The sequence below is a fragment of the Anomaloglossus baeobatrachus genome, chromosome 5 (assembly GCF_048569485.1).
Source record: "Anomaloglossus baeobatrachus isolate aAnoBae1 chromosome 5, aAnoBae1.hap1, whole genome shotgun sequence".
NCBI lineage: Eukaryota > Metazoa > Chordata > Amphibia > Anura > Aromobatidae > Anomaloglossus > Anomaloglossus baeobatrachus.
This window is the reverse complement of record NC_134357.1, coordinates 485,463,186-485,481,891: the sequence shown is the minus strand read 5'-3', so window position 1 is coordinate 485,481,891 and position 18,706 is coordinate 485,463,186. Positions and strand designations below refer to the sequence as shown.

Sequence of the window (18,706 nt, the reverse complement as noted above, 5' to 3'; positions counted from 1 at the left end):
CAAACCCGACCATGGCGTCCGCTAATGAGTGCAGCTAATTTTTGCATTCAAAAATTCAAATGGCGCTCCTTGCCTTCCGAGCACTGCCGTGTGTCCAAAGATTTGATTTCCACCACATATGAGGTATCTGCGTATGTTCAGGAGAAAATGCACAATACATTTTATGGTGCATTTTTTCCTGTTACCCTTGTGAAAAAAAAAGCTACCTAGTTGAAGCAACCGTTTTGTTGTAAAAAAAATTTTTTTTCTTTTCACGGCTCAACGCTATAAACTTCTGTGAAGCCCCCAGGGGTTCAAAGTGCTCACCAAACATCCTAGAACAATTATTTGAGGGCTCTAGTTTCCAAAATGGGGTCACTTGTGGGGGAGCTCCATTGTTTAGGCACCTCAGGGGGTCTTCAAACCCGACATGGCGTCTGCTAATGAGTGCAGCTAATTTTGCGTTCAAAAATTCAAATGGCGCTCCTTCCCTTCCGAGCTCTGCCGTGCGCCCAAACAATTGATTTTTACCACATATGGGGTATCAGCGTACTCAGGAGAACATGCACAATAAATTGTATTGTGTACTTTCTCTTTTCTCCCTTGTAAAATGAAAATTTTATGGCTAAAGTAACATTTTTGTGTTAAAAAGTAAAATTTTCATTTTTTCCTTCCACATTGCTTTGGTTCCTGTGAAGCACCTAAAGGGTTAATAAACTTATTGGATGTGGTTTTGAGCAGTGTGAGGGGTGTAGTTTTTAGAATGGGGTCACTTTTGGGTATTTTCTGTCACCTAGGCCTCTCAAAGTCACCTCAAATGTAATGTGGTCCCTAAAAAAATTATTTTGTAAATTTTGTTGGGAAAAATGAGAATTTGCTGATGACCTTTGACCCCTTCTAACTTCCTAACGGAAAAAAAAATTGTTTCGAAAATTGCGCTGATGTAAAGTACACAAGTGGGAAATGTTATTTAGTAACTATTTTGTGTGACATATCTCACAGATTTATGGGCATAAATTTTCAAAGTTTGAAAATTGCGAAATTTTCAAAATTTTCGCCAAATTTCCTAAATTTTCACAAATAAACGCAAAAAATATCGGCCTAAATTTACCACTGACATGAAGTACAATATGTCACGAAAAAACAATCTCAGAATCGCCAGGATCCGTTGAAGCGTTCAAGAGTTATAACCTGTCAAAGTGACACTGGTCAGAATTGCAAAAAATGGCCCGGTCATTAGGGTGTTTTAGTGGCCGGGGGTGAAGGGGTTAAGGAGGCCTCCTACTTCCTCCATAGCAGGAGGAGTTGTGCATTTTGATTAGCCCATTTATTGTTCTTGCACTGGGCCCTTTTATGTCTGTGTCCACCAGTGCCGCTCCCTTGAGGTTTCCGGTACGTAGCGCTGAGAGTAAGCTCCGGCATCTAAGCGGACATTCCAGGGCAGGAAATGGAGTGTGGGTATGGTAATGATCTCCCGGAAGAGACAGACGATATCTACTAATCGTACAGGCCATTGCGTGTGACAGTTGTGGGGGCGCTCGTGCTGATTGAGTGCACAGCGCTGGATCCGTCTATACATATAACTCCGGCTACGCTCCTACAGATTCATTTCTGCGTCTTCCCTAAACTCCACTTACTTTTTTGGTGCCAATTAATTTCTATATTCATTTAACAAAAGAATTATTGTTATTCAATACAGGGAGGGACAGGACGGCCTAATGGCCCCCTGATTACATCCCACTGCAATTAATCAGAATTTACATTAATTAAACTCATTTACATGAATCCTGTACAATGCAGAGTCTGCATGTAATTGGCCGAGAACTCGATGGTGATGAAGATATTTAACATCCATATTAAATTGTAATTAGGATTTCTGATTAGGAAATTCCATTCTAAAAATCAGCGACTAATTAGCTGCTCTTGGCCTGTTCCAGGCCTGGCAGTTATATAGCTTTATGCCTCTCGTAAATCAGGAGATAACAAGCAGAAACCTCCTGGCTGTTTATATCCCATTAAGAGATCCGGAAGATCAGGGGATAAGAAGAATGTTCCCAGGTCCATGAAGATGGAACCTACCCATAGTTGATGAGCTGGGAATACAAAAAAGGTATCCAGTGAAGATTTCTGATATTTACTTACATAATATAGCTCCCCTTTGCAGGAGAGGTAAGAAGAAATTATATTGTCAGCTGCCAGAGGTGGAAGAAGACTAGTTTTGACCAAAGCCTGCCCCCAGGAACAAAGCAGCCAATAGAAATCGCTTTCCACCCTGCTATCTGGCCTCTCTAGTCACATGGCCAGATAGTTGAAAAACCCCAATAAAAAAAGGGACGATATTGTCAGCTGCCAGAAGGTGAAGGAGACTAATTTTAACCAGAGCAGCTGGGATGGGCACATATAATTATAAAAACAAGGATTTTGTCTATTTAGAACTGTTATGAAAATTATTTAGAGATTATTATTATTATTGTGCCATTTACTGTATGTGAATAACGCCGTTAGTCATTTTGTAATGGGAAATTCTGGAACTTTCTCATATGCTTTGTGAATTCATTTTCTCACCACTTTCAAGATCTCTGCTTGCTGGGAACATCTTCGTTTACTTTTAGAATGAGAAGCAAAATAGACCTGATTATTGACCCAATCCTGATTTTGGGGATTTAAAGAGGACGTGTCACTTATCATTAATATGTAATTTTTTACCTTGTGTAAATGCCGCTGTTCTCGTGGATCTGTCGTTGTTGTTTTTTGGTTGTTGCTCCTCTCTGGTCCTGAGATATGGCCTCCTCTACGCTGTATATAAATCTTATCTTTTAGCCAACAGGGTGTTGTCCTAAAAAAAAGAAAGAAAGATGCCTACAGGGAAGAGTTTAGGATCACGCCTACTTGTATATAAATCTAGCCTTGTTAGCCAAGTGAGTGTGATCCCTAACTCTTGTCAGTGGGTGTCTTTTTTTAGGACCTCACCCAGTTTGCTAAAATACAAGAGTAATACACAGAGAAGAGGAGCCCATATCTCAGGAAGGGAGAGGCGCAGGATAAAAAGACAAACAGCGCCGTATTGAGGAGAACTTTGGTATATACACTAGGTATAAATATTACATATGTATAGAAAGTGAGTTGTTTTTAAGTGTTAAGGCCCCGTTACACGCAACGACATCGCTAACGATATGTCGTTGGGGTCACGGAATTCGTGACGCACATCTGGCCTCGTTAGTGTCGTCGTTGCGTGTGACACCAACGAACGACCGTTAACAATAGAAAATACTCACCTAATCGCCCATCGTTGACACGTCAGTCCTTTTCAAAAAATCGTTGCTGGTTCAGGACGCAGGTTGTTAGTCGTTCCCGAGGCAGCACACATTGCTATGTGTTACACCTCGGGAACGGCGAACTACAGCTTACCTGCATACTCCAGCAATGAGGAAGGAAGGAGGTGGGCGGGATGTTTGGCCCGCTCATCTCCGCCCCTCCGCTTCTATTGGGTGGCTGCTTAGTACGCCGCTGTGACACCGCATGACCCGGGTATTCCCGGGATCGGTGTTGGTGGCACAGCCTTGGTGTTAACCCCTCCGTGGGTAGGGGCGGTGCATCACGGGGCCCGATGGGGACGGCGATGGCGATGTGGTGCAGGGCGCAGCGCTGCGGTGCGGTGCCCGGATGGCACCGGGGTACTCACGATTAATCACACTCAGAGTCACTGGTAAACCAAAGTTCGAGGATGGTCGGTACCCGCGGCCGGCTGCTCATGCCCCAGTGAGGTTGGTGATGGTCCCTCTTCCCTGCACCTCTGGTTTTGTTGTTCGGCTCCCTTGCCTGGGCAGTGGTTGCCCGCTCCCCGGCGTTCAGCTGCTGGAGGAGCCCTCTGTTGCCCGCAGGCGCTGGCCCGTCGGGTGGTTGGCCTTTGGCAGTGGCGCTCACCCGGTCTCGGTGGGCTTTTGCCTTCTTTCGGGTCTTGGGGTGAGAATGAACCCGTGAGGTCCAGACTGCAATCAGTCAATTTGCCTACACTCAGTGGTTTCCAAGCTAGGACGGGGTCTGAGTACCCAGTTTCTGGTGCTCCGATAAACGGTTGACTCCCCGGTTCAGGTCCGGCGGGCTCCAACCCTGCCCGGTCCCTACGGTTCCGCCGGTCGTACACCGGTACTCCTGCAGGCGGCCACCACCGTTTGCCTGCCTGACGTTACGGGGATCCATTGCTCCAACCTGGGTCCCTGACAGCTCCGCTCCTCACACCTCCTGTCACTGTCACTCTCTCTGACTCCACTCAACTCCAAACTTAAACTCACTGTATTTCCTGCCTCAGGACAGTAGTCTCCTTGGTGAGCGTGTCTTTCCGCCTGACTCCGCCCACCTGGTGTGCCCTACTGGCCTTGAGGGAGGCATCAGGTCTCCCTTTCGGGTGACTGTTGTGTCCTCACTAGGGGTGGTGTGTGTGTGTGGTGTTGGTGGTGTTTTTACCTGTGACCCCTGGGGGTCCAGGGCGTCACAGATGTAAATGAGAATATTTCTATTCACTGACAGCAAGCAGACATATTATGAATGGCAATATCTATTAACCAATGCCCATACATCTACAGTATGTATATCTACGTCACATGTGATACTGGTTATTGGACCACATGACACAGAATTCATGTTATCTTCATGTTTTCAGCAAATATTATCCCACAATCCAGGGGAAATTTCCCAAGTGCAGCTTAAACCGTGGAGAAACAATATAGAGCAGCCTCCATACTACTCAGGAGCCTTATATATAACGCAGATATGAACTGCACTTGCTGCAATAAACTGTGCACTGTATACAGGACCCAGGAGCATTTCTGTAATTGCACAATTTATGTAGTGCGAGTCCATTTCATTACCCTGCAGCCAGGGCGGCCATTCCTTGTTACACCGCTGACATCTAGTGGCGGTCGGTGGGAGTGTGGGCCTACTGCCAAACTTACTCAGTTGTCCTTGTAATGTAATAATAAGATTCAACAATCCGCCTAATGCAGCTAATCTGTTACTGTGAGTCAGGGAGAGCAGCCGAGCCTGCAGCGCGCACAGCTCCGATAAACCGCTGTCTGCGATGGGGACATTAGCAGAGCTTGTTTATACAGTGCAAAACACTGCATTATGTAAGGAGCAATGCAACTGTAAGGATATTCTGTAAGGGGCGGCGGGAGGTGGGTGGGTGGGTGGGCTGCGTCCTCTGAATATAGGCTGAATGCAGGCAGCAGTATGGCCGAAGGAGTGTTTCCATGTGACGTCACCGCAAGTCTCATCTGATGTCTTCAGACATTACTTGATATCATACAAAGGGTTAAATAGGATTAAAGGATGGAGCGAGGTCCGCGTGCAATGCTGCACTTGTGATGTGTTATAGGAGGCACTATTCTCACTCCCTTCTTGTCGTAGTGTTTCCGAAACTGTTAACTACAGTGGTCTCAATATCTATGACCGCCACAGTGCCACACCTCTAATATCAGTGACGCCACAGTGCCCCACCTCTAATATCAGTGACGCCACAGTGCCCCACCTCTAATATCAGTGACCACCACAGTGCCCCACCTCTAATATCAGTGACCGCCACAGTGCCCCACCTCTAATATCAGTGACCGCCACAGTGCCCCACCTCTAATATCAGTGACGCCACAGTGCCCCACCTCTAATATCAGTGACGCCACAGTGCCTCTTCCCTAATATCAGTGACCATCACAGTGCCCCACCTCTAATATCAGTGACAACCACAGTGCCCCACCTCTAATATCAGTGACCGCCACAGTGCCCCACCTCTAATATCAGTGACGCCACAGTGCCCCACCTCTAATATCAGTGACAACCACAGTGCCCCACCTCTAATATCAGTGACCGCCACAGTGCCCCACCTCTAATATCAGTGACCGCCACAGTGCCCCACCTCTAATATCAGTGACGCCACAGTGCCCCACCTCTAATATCAGTGACGCCACAGTGCCCCACCTCTAATATCAGTGACGCCACAGTGCCTCTTCCCTAATATCAGTGACCATCACAGTGCCCCACCTCTAATATCAGTGACGCCACAGTGCCTCTTCCCTAATATCAGTGACCATCACAGTGCCCCACCTCTAATATTTGTGACCGACACAGTGCTCCACCCCTAATATCTTAGACTGCCACAGTGTCCCACCCCTAATAGCAGTGACCAGCACAGTGCCCCAGGGGGCATGTCCAGGTCACAGCAGGGAGCAGACACATAAGAGATAGGGTCGAAGGCCAACTATTATCTCTTATGCACAGGGACTGTCAAATTGGAGGTAAAGTCGTTACACACAGCAAATCCAAGATGGCAGCCCCCAGTGTTTGAGTAACAATAGAATTAAATAAAAACAAAATAAACAATTAATTTAATTTTGTATTAAAAATAACTGGTTCCATAATCACTATTATTAATACAAAAATTAAAAAACGCGACACTTTCCCTTTAAGTTGGGCCAGTTTGGCCTTGTTTAGGGAGAGGTCTGGGAAGAGGAGCTGAAGATTACCAAATGGTTTTGTGGATAATATAAGGAAGTGGCCGCAGCTGGAGGAGGAGATTATAGCATTGTGCTCTTAAGTGGCCGGCGAAGTAAGAAGCAGACTAAAGCTGGGTTTACACACTGCAACATCTCAAACGACATCGCTGTAACGTCACCGGTTTTGTGACACAATAGCGATGTTGTTTGCGATGTTGCAGTGTGTGAAACCTATCAGCGACCCGGCCCCTGCTGTGAAGTTGTAATCGTTACAAATCGTTCAGGACCATTCCTAGGTCCTTTGTTTCCCGCTGTGCAGCATGAAGTTTCAGTGTGTGAAGACTTTGCAGCGACTTTGTAAGCAACTTCCCTTTCAAAAGGCTGCTTATCAACGCCCCCAACAACCAGCTAGGTCGCTCTGCAGGTCCGGATCGCTGTTGAGTTGTTGGCCAGGTTTGCCTGTTTGACAGCTCACCAGCGACTTAGCAGAGACTTAGGGAGGTCGCTATTGCGTCACCAAACCGGTGACGTTACAGCGATGTCCTTTGCGATGTTGCAGTGTGTAAATCCAGCTTATGACATTGGAAGATGTCTGCCCCGACCTGCTTGTTGATTCTTCATCAAGAGTCTTGGTATAAGTAAACAGCCGCGGGAACATGTGTACACGAGCGTCTACGCCGCGGCTAATGGGACCTCACCGTGTGCGGCGGAGTCTGTAGATGTGTCCTGTATCCAACCACAAAACGAAAAAAATGGAATAAATTAGTGAATTTTACTACGTCACACCCCGTGTCTCTGTGGAGACCTCGTTCACTTTTTTGTTTAGGGTAAATTTGTTTCTGACGCTTTTGGCACAGATTTACAGAGAAGATCGAGAGAAATCATCGAATTATAGGGTTAGGAATCTAGGAATGCCATGACTTTTTGGTTGGGGTGGATCTCACTTCTTGGACCACTACCAAGTCTGAGAATGACGAGGACACAGAGCCGGTGATTGGGGTATAGGCAGGGATCACTTAGAAGGGGACGTAGGACTACATCAGGGCTGCAGTCTTCTTCATTCTGTGGATTGTTAGGGGTCCCAAAGGTGGCAACGCCCAAATCCCAGACCTATGTCGTATTTATGTGTATAGATAGTGGGTCATGTAATGTATTGTGCTCTTCTGCAGCTAATGGCCTGGGACCCAGCTAAAGAAGACGATATAAGTATAGTCACAGTCAGACCCAACTTCCAGGACAGCACTCACGTGGGCTTCATCACTGGCTTACAGAAGTATCACAGTTACCTGACCACCATCCTGTGCTTCACCACCCCGGGAGACGGACCCCGCAGCCCCCTACAGCTCGTCTGGACCCAGGAGGATGGTATGGAAGTGATACAATAACCCTGCAATATACCACTGCAGATACATGATGTAGGGGAGCAGTGTATATACTCTTAGGGGTTGAGAAAATGTTTTTCCTTTTACCCAAATGCCCTTATTTAGAGCTAAAAATCATTTTTTCAATCGGGCTTCATTAAAAATTTTGCACCATTCGGCTTTTACAGTTTCTTTATTTTCACGTTCAACTTTGATGTGGTCTGTGATCATAAATCAGCTGAGAGGAGCTGAGATAGACAGATAAAAGAATTAGAAAGTCTCCAATTAGAGACCGTCAGAATGAGCTCACTGTAACAAATAAACAGCTGCACTCTGAAATGCTAAGTATGCAAACATTGAATACGGGAGTTTGGATATTAATGTCTGCTAAGGAAATACATTTAAAAAATGAGTGAGTCACTTAGCGCATAAAAAAGGCCAGTTTTATGTGAGCCCAGCAGCCCTCATCAAGGTGTATCTGATTTTGCTGGGTGCCTGCCTATTAGCAGGTTCCTGTCCGCTCATAACATTTTTAGGCTTTTTTCAGCCCAAATAAAGGTATTATGGCTTTTTCAGCCCATTTTAGACTTTTTCCAGTCCAGATAGAGGCACCAAGCAAAAAGAGATACGCCTTGACGCTGGCTGCTGGGCTCACATAAAACTGGTCTTTTTTATCCTCTAAGTGTCTCAATTTTTAAATTATTTCCTTGGCAGTAATGCATGTCCAAATTCCTGTATTTAATGTTTGCATACCTTACTGTTTCAGAGTGCAGCTGTTTATTTGTTAGAGTATGTTGCATGTTCAGTTTGCACCTGTTCACATTTGTCTGTTAGGAAGTTCCATCAGTTTTTCCATTTTAGAGTGACCTCACTGACAGACTATTTAGTTAACCCATTTCAAAACCAGGAATTGACAAAGGTTATAAAAGGAAAGTAGTGGCAAAGATTTTATAAAACCTGATTATAAAAATGATTTTTAGCCAAAAATATAGGTATTTAGATATGAAACAAATGACCCAAAAGGTAGACGTTTGAAGAAAGGATGGCATATGAAGGATTAGGCTAAGTTCACACATCAGAAAAAACAGAAAACGGATGTGTTGCATAAGTTTTTCCATGCGGCTCATCTGTTTTTTGCGGATCTGGTTTGATACTGAGCATCCGCAGGTCAAAAAACCGCATCCGGCGGCCGGATGCATTTTTTTGCCGCAGGACGCTGCATCCGGCGTTCATAGGCTTGTATTGTAAATGCGCCACATTGCGCCGGATCCGGCACGATGCAGTTTTTTCGCCGCAGCAAAAAACGCAGCATGCAACGTTTTATCCGACCACCGTACCGGCTAAATATGCCGCATACGGCAAAAAACGGACGCAACGCAAGGCCATGCGGCACAATCCGGCGCTAATGCAAGTCTATGGGGGAAAACCCGGATGCGGCAACAGCTGTTGCCGCATCCGGTTTTTTAGAAAAGCGCCGGATTGTGCCGCACAGCAAAAACCTGATGTGTGAACATACCCTGACTTCCTGGAAAGCATGCAGAATTGCTTACAAGCCAATAAAATACCACTGAGATCAAACTATAGTTAAGGGTGACCAATCAGGAAATGGTTAATATAAGGTTAGAGGCTACAGAGACACAGCAAAATCAATGGATTACCCCAAAACACAACCTCATAGTTTCACTGTAGCTAATGCTTGTTGTCTGGTCTATAGTCACCACTCTTTTTTTTTTTTTTTTTTTACTTATATAGTACCTGGACCTGTTGGCGGTCTCGGTTTCGATGACATCCTGGACACATCCTTAAGAGTCACCTGGCAGGAGCCTACGGAGAAGAATGGGGTCCTCACCGGTAGGTTCTTAGCACAGTCTGGAGAGCAAATTGGCAAGGCTAATGGATGTGGCTGGAGTTGCATGATACAGCCCATCTCTTGTGCAAGCAGCACGGTGGCTCATTGGTGAGCACTGCTCAGTGGTTATCACTGTTACTTTGTAGCTGTGGGAGAATAACCACATATGTCATCCACTGTGGTCCTTTTTTTAATTTTCATTTAATCAGGTAATGTCTAATAAAGAGTTACATATCCTGCATACATAATTTTATGAACTTTATGTGTTAATTGTATTTTGAGTTTTCACCTTTTTTCCTTTTATAATTGTATGTGTGCGCTATATATAAAGAGAGATATCAATATTGCACATATACAACTGAGAAAAGCGCAAACTCAAAATACAATTAACACTTAGAAATAAAGTTCATCCTCATAAATAATATATATACTTGTTTTTTTCTCCCATTTTTCATGAGCTGAACTCTAAGATCTAACACTTTTTCTATGTACAAAAGGCCTTTTTCTCTCAAATATTATTCACAAATTTGTGTAAATCTATGTTACTGCGTACTTCCCCTTTGCGGAGATAATCCATCAACCTCACAGGTGCGCCATATCAAGATACTGATTAGACAGCATGATTATTGCACAGGTGTACCTTAGGCTGGCCACAGTTAAAGGTCACTCTAAAATGTGCAGTTTTACAGTACCGAGAGAGTCCAGGAGGGGGCAGTCTACCAGTCAGTATCTGGTGTGACCATCATTTTCCAGTCTGCCATCTGCACTGTACAGTGAAAACCGGAATTCATCCGTGAAGAGAACACCTCTCCAACCTGCCAGATGCCATTGAATGTTATCATTGCCCACTCAAGTCAGTTACGACGATGATCTGCAGTCAGGTGGAGACCCCGATGAGGATGACGAGCAGCAGATGAGCGAACCTGAGATGGTTTCTGGCAGTTTGATCAGAAATTCTTTGGTTTTGCACCGATTGTTGTAGCAGCTGTCCAGGTGGCCGGTCTCAGATGTTCCTGGAGGTGAAGATGTTGGGTGTGGATGTCCTGGGCTGGTGCGGTTACATGTGGTCTGCGGTTGTCGGTTGGATGTGCTGCCAAATTTTCTGAAACTCCTATGGAGATGACTTAAGGCCCCGTTACACGCAGCGACGTATCTAACGATATATCGCCGGGGTCACGGATTCCGTGACACACAGCCGGGATAGTTAGCGACGTCGTTGCGTGTGAAACCGAGCGGCCGTTAACGATCAAAAATGCTCACCTTATCGTTGATCGTTGACAAGTCGTTCATTTTCAAAAAATCGTTGATTGTTGCAGGTTGTTCGTCGTTCCTGCGGCGCGGCAGCACACATCGCTACGTGTGACACCTCGGGAACGACGAACTACAGCTTACCTGCGTCCACCGGCAATGAGGAAGGAAGGAGGTGGGCGGGATGTTACGGCCGCTCATCTCCACCACTCCGCTTCTATTGGGCGGCCGCTTAGTGATGCCGCTGTGACGCCGCACGAACCGCCCCCTTAGAAAGGAGGCAGTTCGCCGGCAACAGAGACGTCGCTGGGCAGGTGAGTCCGTGTGACAGCTCCTAACGATATTGTGCGCCACGGACAGCGATTTGCCCGTGACGCACAAACGACGGGGGCGGGTGCTTTCACCAGCGATATCGCTACGTGTAAACCCCCCGTTATAGTAGAGACATGAACATTCAATTCACGGGCAACAGCTCTGGTGAACATTTCTGCAGTCAGCATGCCAATTGCACGCTTCCTCAAAACGTGTGACATTTGTGGCATTGTGCTGTGTGATAAAACTGCACATGTTAGAGTGGCCTTTTATTGTGGCCAGCCAAAGACACACCTGTGTAATAATCTTATCTTGATATGACACACCTGTGAGGTGAAAGGATTAACTCTGCAAAGGAGAAGTGATCAGTAAAGGCCCTGTCACACACAGAGATAGATCTGTGGTAGATCTGTGGTAGATCTGTGGTAGATCTGTGGTAGATCTGTGGTAGATCTGTGGTAGATCTGTGGTAGATCTGTGGTAGATCTGTGGTAGATCTGTGGTAGATCTGTGGTTGCAGTGAAATTGTGGACAATCAGTGCCAGGTTTGTGACTGTGTACAAATGGAACAATATGTCCATGATTTCACTGCAACCACAGATCTGCCAAAGATTTATCTCTGTGTGTGACAGGGCCTTAACACAGATTTAGACAAATTTGTGAACAAATTTGAGAGGAAAAAACCTTTTGTACATAGAAGAAGTCTTAGGTCTTCAAGTTCAACTCGTGAAAAATGGGAGCAGAATCAAGTGTTGTCTTTATATTTTTGCTTAGTATATACATACACTGTGTGCAGAATTATTAGGCAAATGAGTATTTTGATCACATGATACTCTTTATACATGTTGTCCTACTCCAAGCTGTATAGGCTTGAGAGCCAACTACCAATTAAGTATATCAGGTAATGTGCATCTCTGTAATGAGGAGGAGTGTGATGTAATCACATCAACACCCTATATAAGGTGTGCTTAATTATTAGGCAACTTCCTTGGGCAAAATGGGTCAGAAGAGAGATTTGACGGGCTCTGAAAAGTCCAAAATTGTGAGATGTCTTGCAGGGGGATGCAGCAGTCTTGAAATTGCCAAACTTTTGAAGTGTGATCACCGAATAATCACGCGTTTCATGGCAAATAGCCAACAGGGTCGCAAGAAGAGAGTTGGGCAAAAAAGGCGCAAAATAACTGCCCATGAATTGAGGAAAATCCAGCGTGAAGCTGCCAAGATGCCATTTGCCACCAGTTTGGCCATATTTCAGAGCTGCAACGTTACTAGAGTATCAAAAAGCACAAGGTGTTCCATACTCAGGGACATGCCCAAGGTAAGGAAGGCTGAAAAACCACCACCTTTGAACAAGAAACATAAGATAAAATGTCAAGACTGGGCCAAGAATTATCTTAAGGCTATGTGCGCACTAGGCCGTTTTACCTTTCCGATTTGCTGCGGAAATTTCTTGAGAAATGTCTGCAATCTTTGTGCAGACATTTCCCAGCAAATCCTATGAGAAAAAAAAATAGCTGTGCGCACCCTGCGGATTTTTCTCAAGAAATTTCCTTGAGAAGATTTTCTTGAGAAAATTTCTTGAGAAAATGAGCATGTCAATTCTTTTCCGCAAGTACCTGCGGATTTCTGCAGTACAGCCTGCAAAATCCGCAGGGAACAACCTGTGGGAAAATCGCGGCAAATTCGTAGCTAATCCGCGGCAAATCCGCATGCGGATTTACCGCGGATTTGGTGCGGATTTTTTCCGGAGGTCCGGAACTCTTCCACTCCCAGAAGTTTCTCAAGAAATTTTCTTGAGAAACTTCACATTTCTAGTGCGCACAAAGCCTAAGACTGATTTTTTCAAAGGTTTTATGGACTGATGAAATGAGAGTGACTCTTGATGGGTCAGATGGATGGGCCAGAGGCTGGATCAGTAAAGGGCCGAGAGCTCCACTCTGACTCAGACGCCAGCAAGGTGGAGGTGGGGTACTGGTATGGGCTGGGATCATCAAAGATGAACTTGTGGGACCTTTTCGGGTTGAGGATGGAGTGAAGCTCAACTCCCAGACCTACTGCCAGTTTCTGGAAGACAACTTCTTCAAGCAGTGGTACAGGAAGAATTCGGTATCGTTCAAGAAAAACATGATTTTCATGCAGGACAATGCTCCATCACATGCATCCAACTACTCCACAGCATGGCTGGCCAGTAAAGGTCTAAAAAATAAAAAATAATGACATGGCCCCCTTGTTCACCTGATCTGAACTCCATAGAGAACCTGTGGTCCCTCATAAAATGTGAGATCTACAGGGAGGGAAAATAGTACACCTCTCAGAACAGTGTCTGGAGGCTATGGTGGCTGCTGCATGCAATGTTGATCATAAACAGACCAAGCAACTGACAGAATCTATGGATGGTAGGCTGTTGAGTGTCATCATAAAGAAAGGTGGCTATACTGGTCACTAATTTTTTGGGGTTTTGTTTTTGCATGTCAGAAATATTTATTTCTAAATTTTGTGCAGTTATATTGGTTTACCTGGTGAAAGATGGGAATATATTTGGTTTTTATTAAGTTGCCTAATAATTCTACACAGAAATAGTTACCTGCACAAACAGATATCCCCCTAAGATAGCCAAATCTAAAAAAAACCCACTCCAACTTCCAAAAATATTAAGCTTTGATATTTATGAGTCTTTTGGGCTGAATGAGAACAGAGTTGTTGATCAGTAATAAAAAAAATCCTCTAAAATACAACTTGCCTAATAATTCTGCACACGGTGTATATACAGAGAGAGAGGAGGAATATATATATATATATATATATATATATATATATATATATATATATATATATATATATATATATATATATATGTATATATGTATTTTGAAATAAAGGTTGTAGACCAGCTCACCTGTCTGAGCTCAAGCCCCGGCGTCCTTGTTCTCCTTATTGCACGGACCCGAAGTGGGAGACTTCCAAGATATGTAGAACAACATGAAGAAGGATCCAGCAAGGCAGACTGAATCCAAAGGGCAACAAAAGTTTTTTTTTTTTTCTCTGACTTTATTATCTAAGAATAAAAAATTCCAGAGCATACTGCATATACCTTGCACTTAACAACTTGTCAAGAGCTCTGGAATTTTTTATTCTTAGATAATAAAGTCAGAGAAAAAAAACAAAAAACAACTTTTGTTGCCCTTTGGAGTCATTCTGCCTTGCTGGATCCTTCTTCATGTTGTTATATATATATATATATATATATATATATATATATATATATATATTATATATACAGTTAGGTCCAGAAATATTTGGACAGTGACACAATTTTCGCGAGTTGGGCTCTGCATGCCACCACATTGGATTTGAAATGAAACCTCTACAACAGAATTCAAGTGCAGATTGTAACGTTTAATTTGAAGGTTTGAACAAAAATATCTGATAGAAATTGTAGGAATTGTACACATTTCTTTACAAACACTCCACATTTTAGGAGGTCAAAAGTAATTGGACAAATAAACCAAACCCAAAAAAAAAATTTTTATTTTCAATATTTTGTTGCGAATCCTTTGGAGGCAATCACTGCCTTAAGTCTGGAACCCATGGACATCACCAAACGCTGGGTTTCCTCCTTCTTAATGCTTTGCCAGGCCTTTATAGCCGCAGCCTTCAGGTCTTGCTTGTTTGTGGGTCTTTCCGTCTTAAGTCTGGATTTGAGCAAGTGAAATGCATGCTCAATTGGGTTAAGATCTGGTGATTGACTTGGCCATTGCAGAATGTTCCACTTTTTTGCACTCATGAACTCCTGGGTAGCTTTGGCTGTATGCTAGGGGGTCATTGTCCATCTGTACTATGAAGCGCCGTCCGATCAACTTTGCGACATTTGGCTGAATCTGGGCTGAAAGTATATCCCGGTACACTTCAGAATTCATCCGGCTACTCTTGTCTGCTGTTATGTCATCAATAAACACAAGTGACCCAGTGCCATTGAAAGCCATGCATGCCCATGCCATCACGTTGCCTCCACCATGTTTTACAGAGGATGTGGTGTGCCTTGGATCATGTGCCGTTCCCTTTCTTCTCCAAACTTTTTTCTTCCCATCATTCTGGTACAGGTTGATCTTGGTCTCATCTGTCCATAGAATACTTTTCCAGAACTGAACTGGCTTCAGGAGGTGTTTTTCAGCAAATTTAACTCTGGCCTATCTATTTTTGGAATTGATGAATGGTTTGCATCTAGATGTGAAGCCTTTGTATTTACTTTCATGGAGTCTTCTCTTTACTGTTGACTTAGAGACAGATACACCTACTTCACTGAGAGTGTTCTGGACTTCAGTTGATGTTGTGAACGGGTTCTTCTTCACCAAAGAAAGTATGCGGCGATCATCCACCACTGTTGTCATCCGTGGACGCCCAGGCCTTTTTGAGTTCCCAAGCTCACCAGTCAATTCCTTTTTTCTCAGAATGTACCCGACTGTTGATTTTGCTACTCCGAGCATGTCTGCTATCTCTCTGATGGATTTTTTTCTTTTTTTTCAGCCTCAGGATGTTCTGCTTCACCTCAATTGAGAGTTCCTTAGACCGCATGTTGTCTGGTCACAGCAACAGCTTCCAAATGCAAAACCACACACCTGTAATCAACCCCAGACCTTTTAACTACTTCATTGATTACAGGTTAACGAGGGAGACGCCTTCAGAGTTAATTGCAGCCCTTAGAGTCCCTTGTCCAATTACTTTTGGTCCCTTGAAAAAGAGGAGGCTATGCATTACAGAGCTATGATTCCTAAACCCTTTCTCCGATTTGGATGTGAAAACTCTCATATTGCAGCTGGGAGTGTGCACTTTCAGCCCATATTATATATATAATTGTATTTCTGAACATGTTTTTGTAAACATCTAAAATAACAAAACTTGTGTCACTGTCCAAATATTTCTGGATCTAACTGTATATATATATATATATATATATATATATATATATATATATATATATATATATATATATATAAATATATACATAAAAGGAAGAAAGATACAGTGCAAAAGTGTAATAAATTTAGATAGAAAACAGGTAAAAATTCATACATGGATAAAACTATAAAATGTAACAAGTAAAATAAAGAGCAATTGCTGCTGAAACCTACTTATAAAGTATAAAAAAAATATTATTTTCCTATTAGGATATTATTATCATTATTATTATTATTATTTTATTTTTTGCACAACAAAAATCTCTAAATGCTGCTCCATCATTCCCCGTTGATGCCGTTTCATCATCCTCTGTGGTCCGGCTTTTAATTATCATTTTATGGTGTGATGTCTAGTAAAGATTTATGAATTTTTTTAATTTTGGAGATTGTGATCTGTATAGGTGTTAATCAATCTCAGTACACAGATCAGTACCTGGTTTTCAGCGCTGAGGTGCGGTTACTCTGCATTTTAATGTGTTCATCAGAGATGATCGTCTTCCCAACAGTAACCTCAGGCCGAATACACTTAATACGTATAAATTTGCATACATAGCTCATAAGCAACTATGTTAAAAAGGACAAGTCGCAAGATCAAAAGTGTCCATTTTTGCTCTGATTTTGTTTCTGCTTCTCCTCTGAGTATTTTTATATATTTATTTTTTTTAATCCATCATACAGATTCAGAGATATGAGCTTTTTTATTTCCTGCTGAGTTTTATGGTCTTTACAAAGGGGCGTTGTTCCCCGGATCCTCAGGGGCGTGGTTCACCAGATCCTTGGGGGCGTGTCTTTAGACTGCTCTGCATAATTACCCTAGAAGCCACACCCATTTTGTGAAAACCAAACAAATTTGCACCAAATAAAAAGACACTTTTCCCCTGCATCTTATGGTGGATTTTAAAAAAAAATGAAATACTTAGGGGAGCAGCAGGAATTAAATGAAGGCAAAAAGAGATGAGTTTTCACTTGTTGACAAGTCATCTTTAAAATAAAAAATAAAGATGCAGTATATATGGGTTTTTTTTTTTTTTTTTTTTTTTACTGGATGCCTCTATAAAGGTTAGTACCATTCCATATAGCAGAAAAAGAGACACAGGAGCCAAAAGGCACACAGTCTTGGCCTCCACCAGCTGAATTGGGTCCCATGAAATCTTTAAAGGGAACTTGTCAGGTAAAAAAAAGCTATTACCCTGCAGGTATAGGGTTAATCTGCAGGTTAATAGTTTTCTGAAGCTGCTCGGCGCCAGCACTTAAGAGCCCCACTGCTGGGAGGAGATGAACTTTAATCCTCTTGGCAGCCTTGGGCTTACAGTCATCAGGGTGGTGCTGAGCGGTGGCTGTAGCTGCTCCCTGGCACTGATTGACAATCGGCTCTATTGCTGAGCGGCTATCAGTCGCTTTCACCACCACTGACTATGCACAGAGTGGTGACTCTAATCTGCCCCAGCGCCACCCCGACGACTGAAAGCTGGAGACTGCCTGGAGGTATTAAGTCTATTTCCTCCCAGCAGCGAGGTGCTAAGTGCTGGCGCCATGCGGCATCAGAAAGCTATTAACCTGCAGATATGGGGTTAATCTGCAGGTTAATAGCATTCTGAACCTGCCCAGTGCCTGCACCGAGAGCTTTGCTGCTGGGAGAAAATTAACTTTATACCTCTTGGCAGCCTCAGGCTTATGGTCATCAGGGTGGCGCTGAGCAGAGGCTGTAACCGCTCTCTGGCACTGATTGACAGCTGGCTTTAATGCTGAGCGGCTGTCAATTGCTTTCAGGCGCCGCTCACTATGCACAGAGGGGTGCCTCTAATTGAGGCTGCCGGGAGGTATTAAGTCTATTTCCTCCCAGCAGCAAGGTTCTCCGTGCCAGGTGCCGTCAGAAAGCTAATAAACTGCAAATATGGGGTTAATCTGCAGGTTAATAGCATTCTAAACACCTGCCCAGTGCCTGCAAAAACAGCCTTGCTGCTGGGAGGAAATAACTTTATTCCTCCTGGCAGCCTTGGACTTATAGTTATCGGGGGTGGCGCTGTGTGGTGGCTGTAACTGCTCCCTGACACTGATTGACAGCCAGCTCTAATACTGAGCGGCTGTCAGTCGCTTTCAACTGCCGCTCACTATGCACAGAGCGTTGACTCTAATCCGCCCCAGTGCCACCCTGATGACTGAAAGCAGGAGGCGGCCGGGAGGTATTAAGTCTATTTGCTCCAAGCAGTGAAGTTCTCAGTGGCGGCATCTGAAACCTAGTCACCTGCAGATATGAGGTTAACCTGCAGGTTAATAGTATTCTGAACCTGCTCCTGCTGGGAGGAAATTAACTTTATTCCTCCTGGCAGCCTTGGACGTATAGTTATTGGGGGTCGCGCTGTGTGGCGGCTGTAACTGCTCCCTGGCACTGATTGACAGCTGCCTCTAACACTGAGTGGCTGGCAGTCACTGCCGGGGGGGCCGCGGTTTCAGACGCCGCTCACTATGCACACAGTGGTGACTCTAATCCGCCCCAGCGCTACCCCGAGGACTTGG

The 18,706-nt window shown here is 44.1% G+C and overlaps 1 protein-coding gene across 2 annotated transcripts in view; it reads left to right on the top strand.

The window, feature by feature from the left end:
- Positions 1-18,706, top strand: part of SDK2 (sidekick cell adhesion molecule 2) — a 794,004-nt gene that overhangs the window by 721,694 nt on the left and 53,604 nt on the right. For both annotated transcript variants that reach the window (XM_075350684.1, XM_075350683.1), the window contains exons 19-20: positions 7,634-7,829; positions 9,578-9,676. In XM_075350684.1, coding sequence (XP_075206799.1) covers positions 7,634-7,829; positions 9,578-9,676 — 295 coding nt within the window. The remainder of the gene's footprint in view (positions 1-7,633; positions 7,830-9,577; positions 9,677-18,706) is intronic.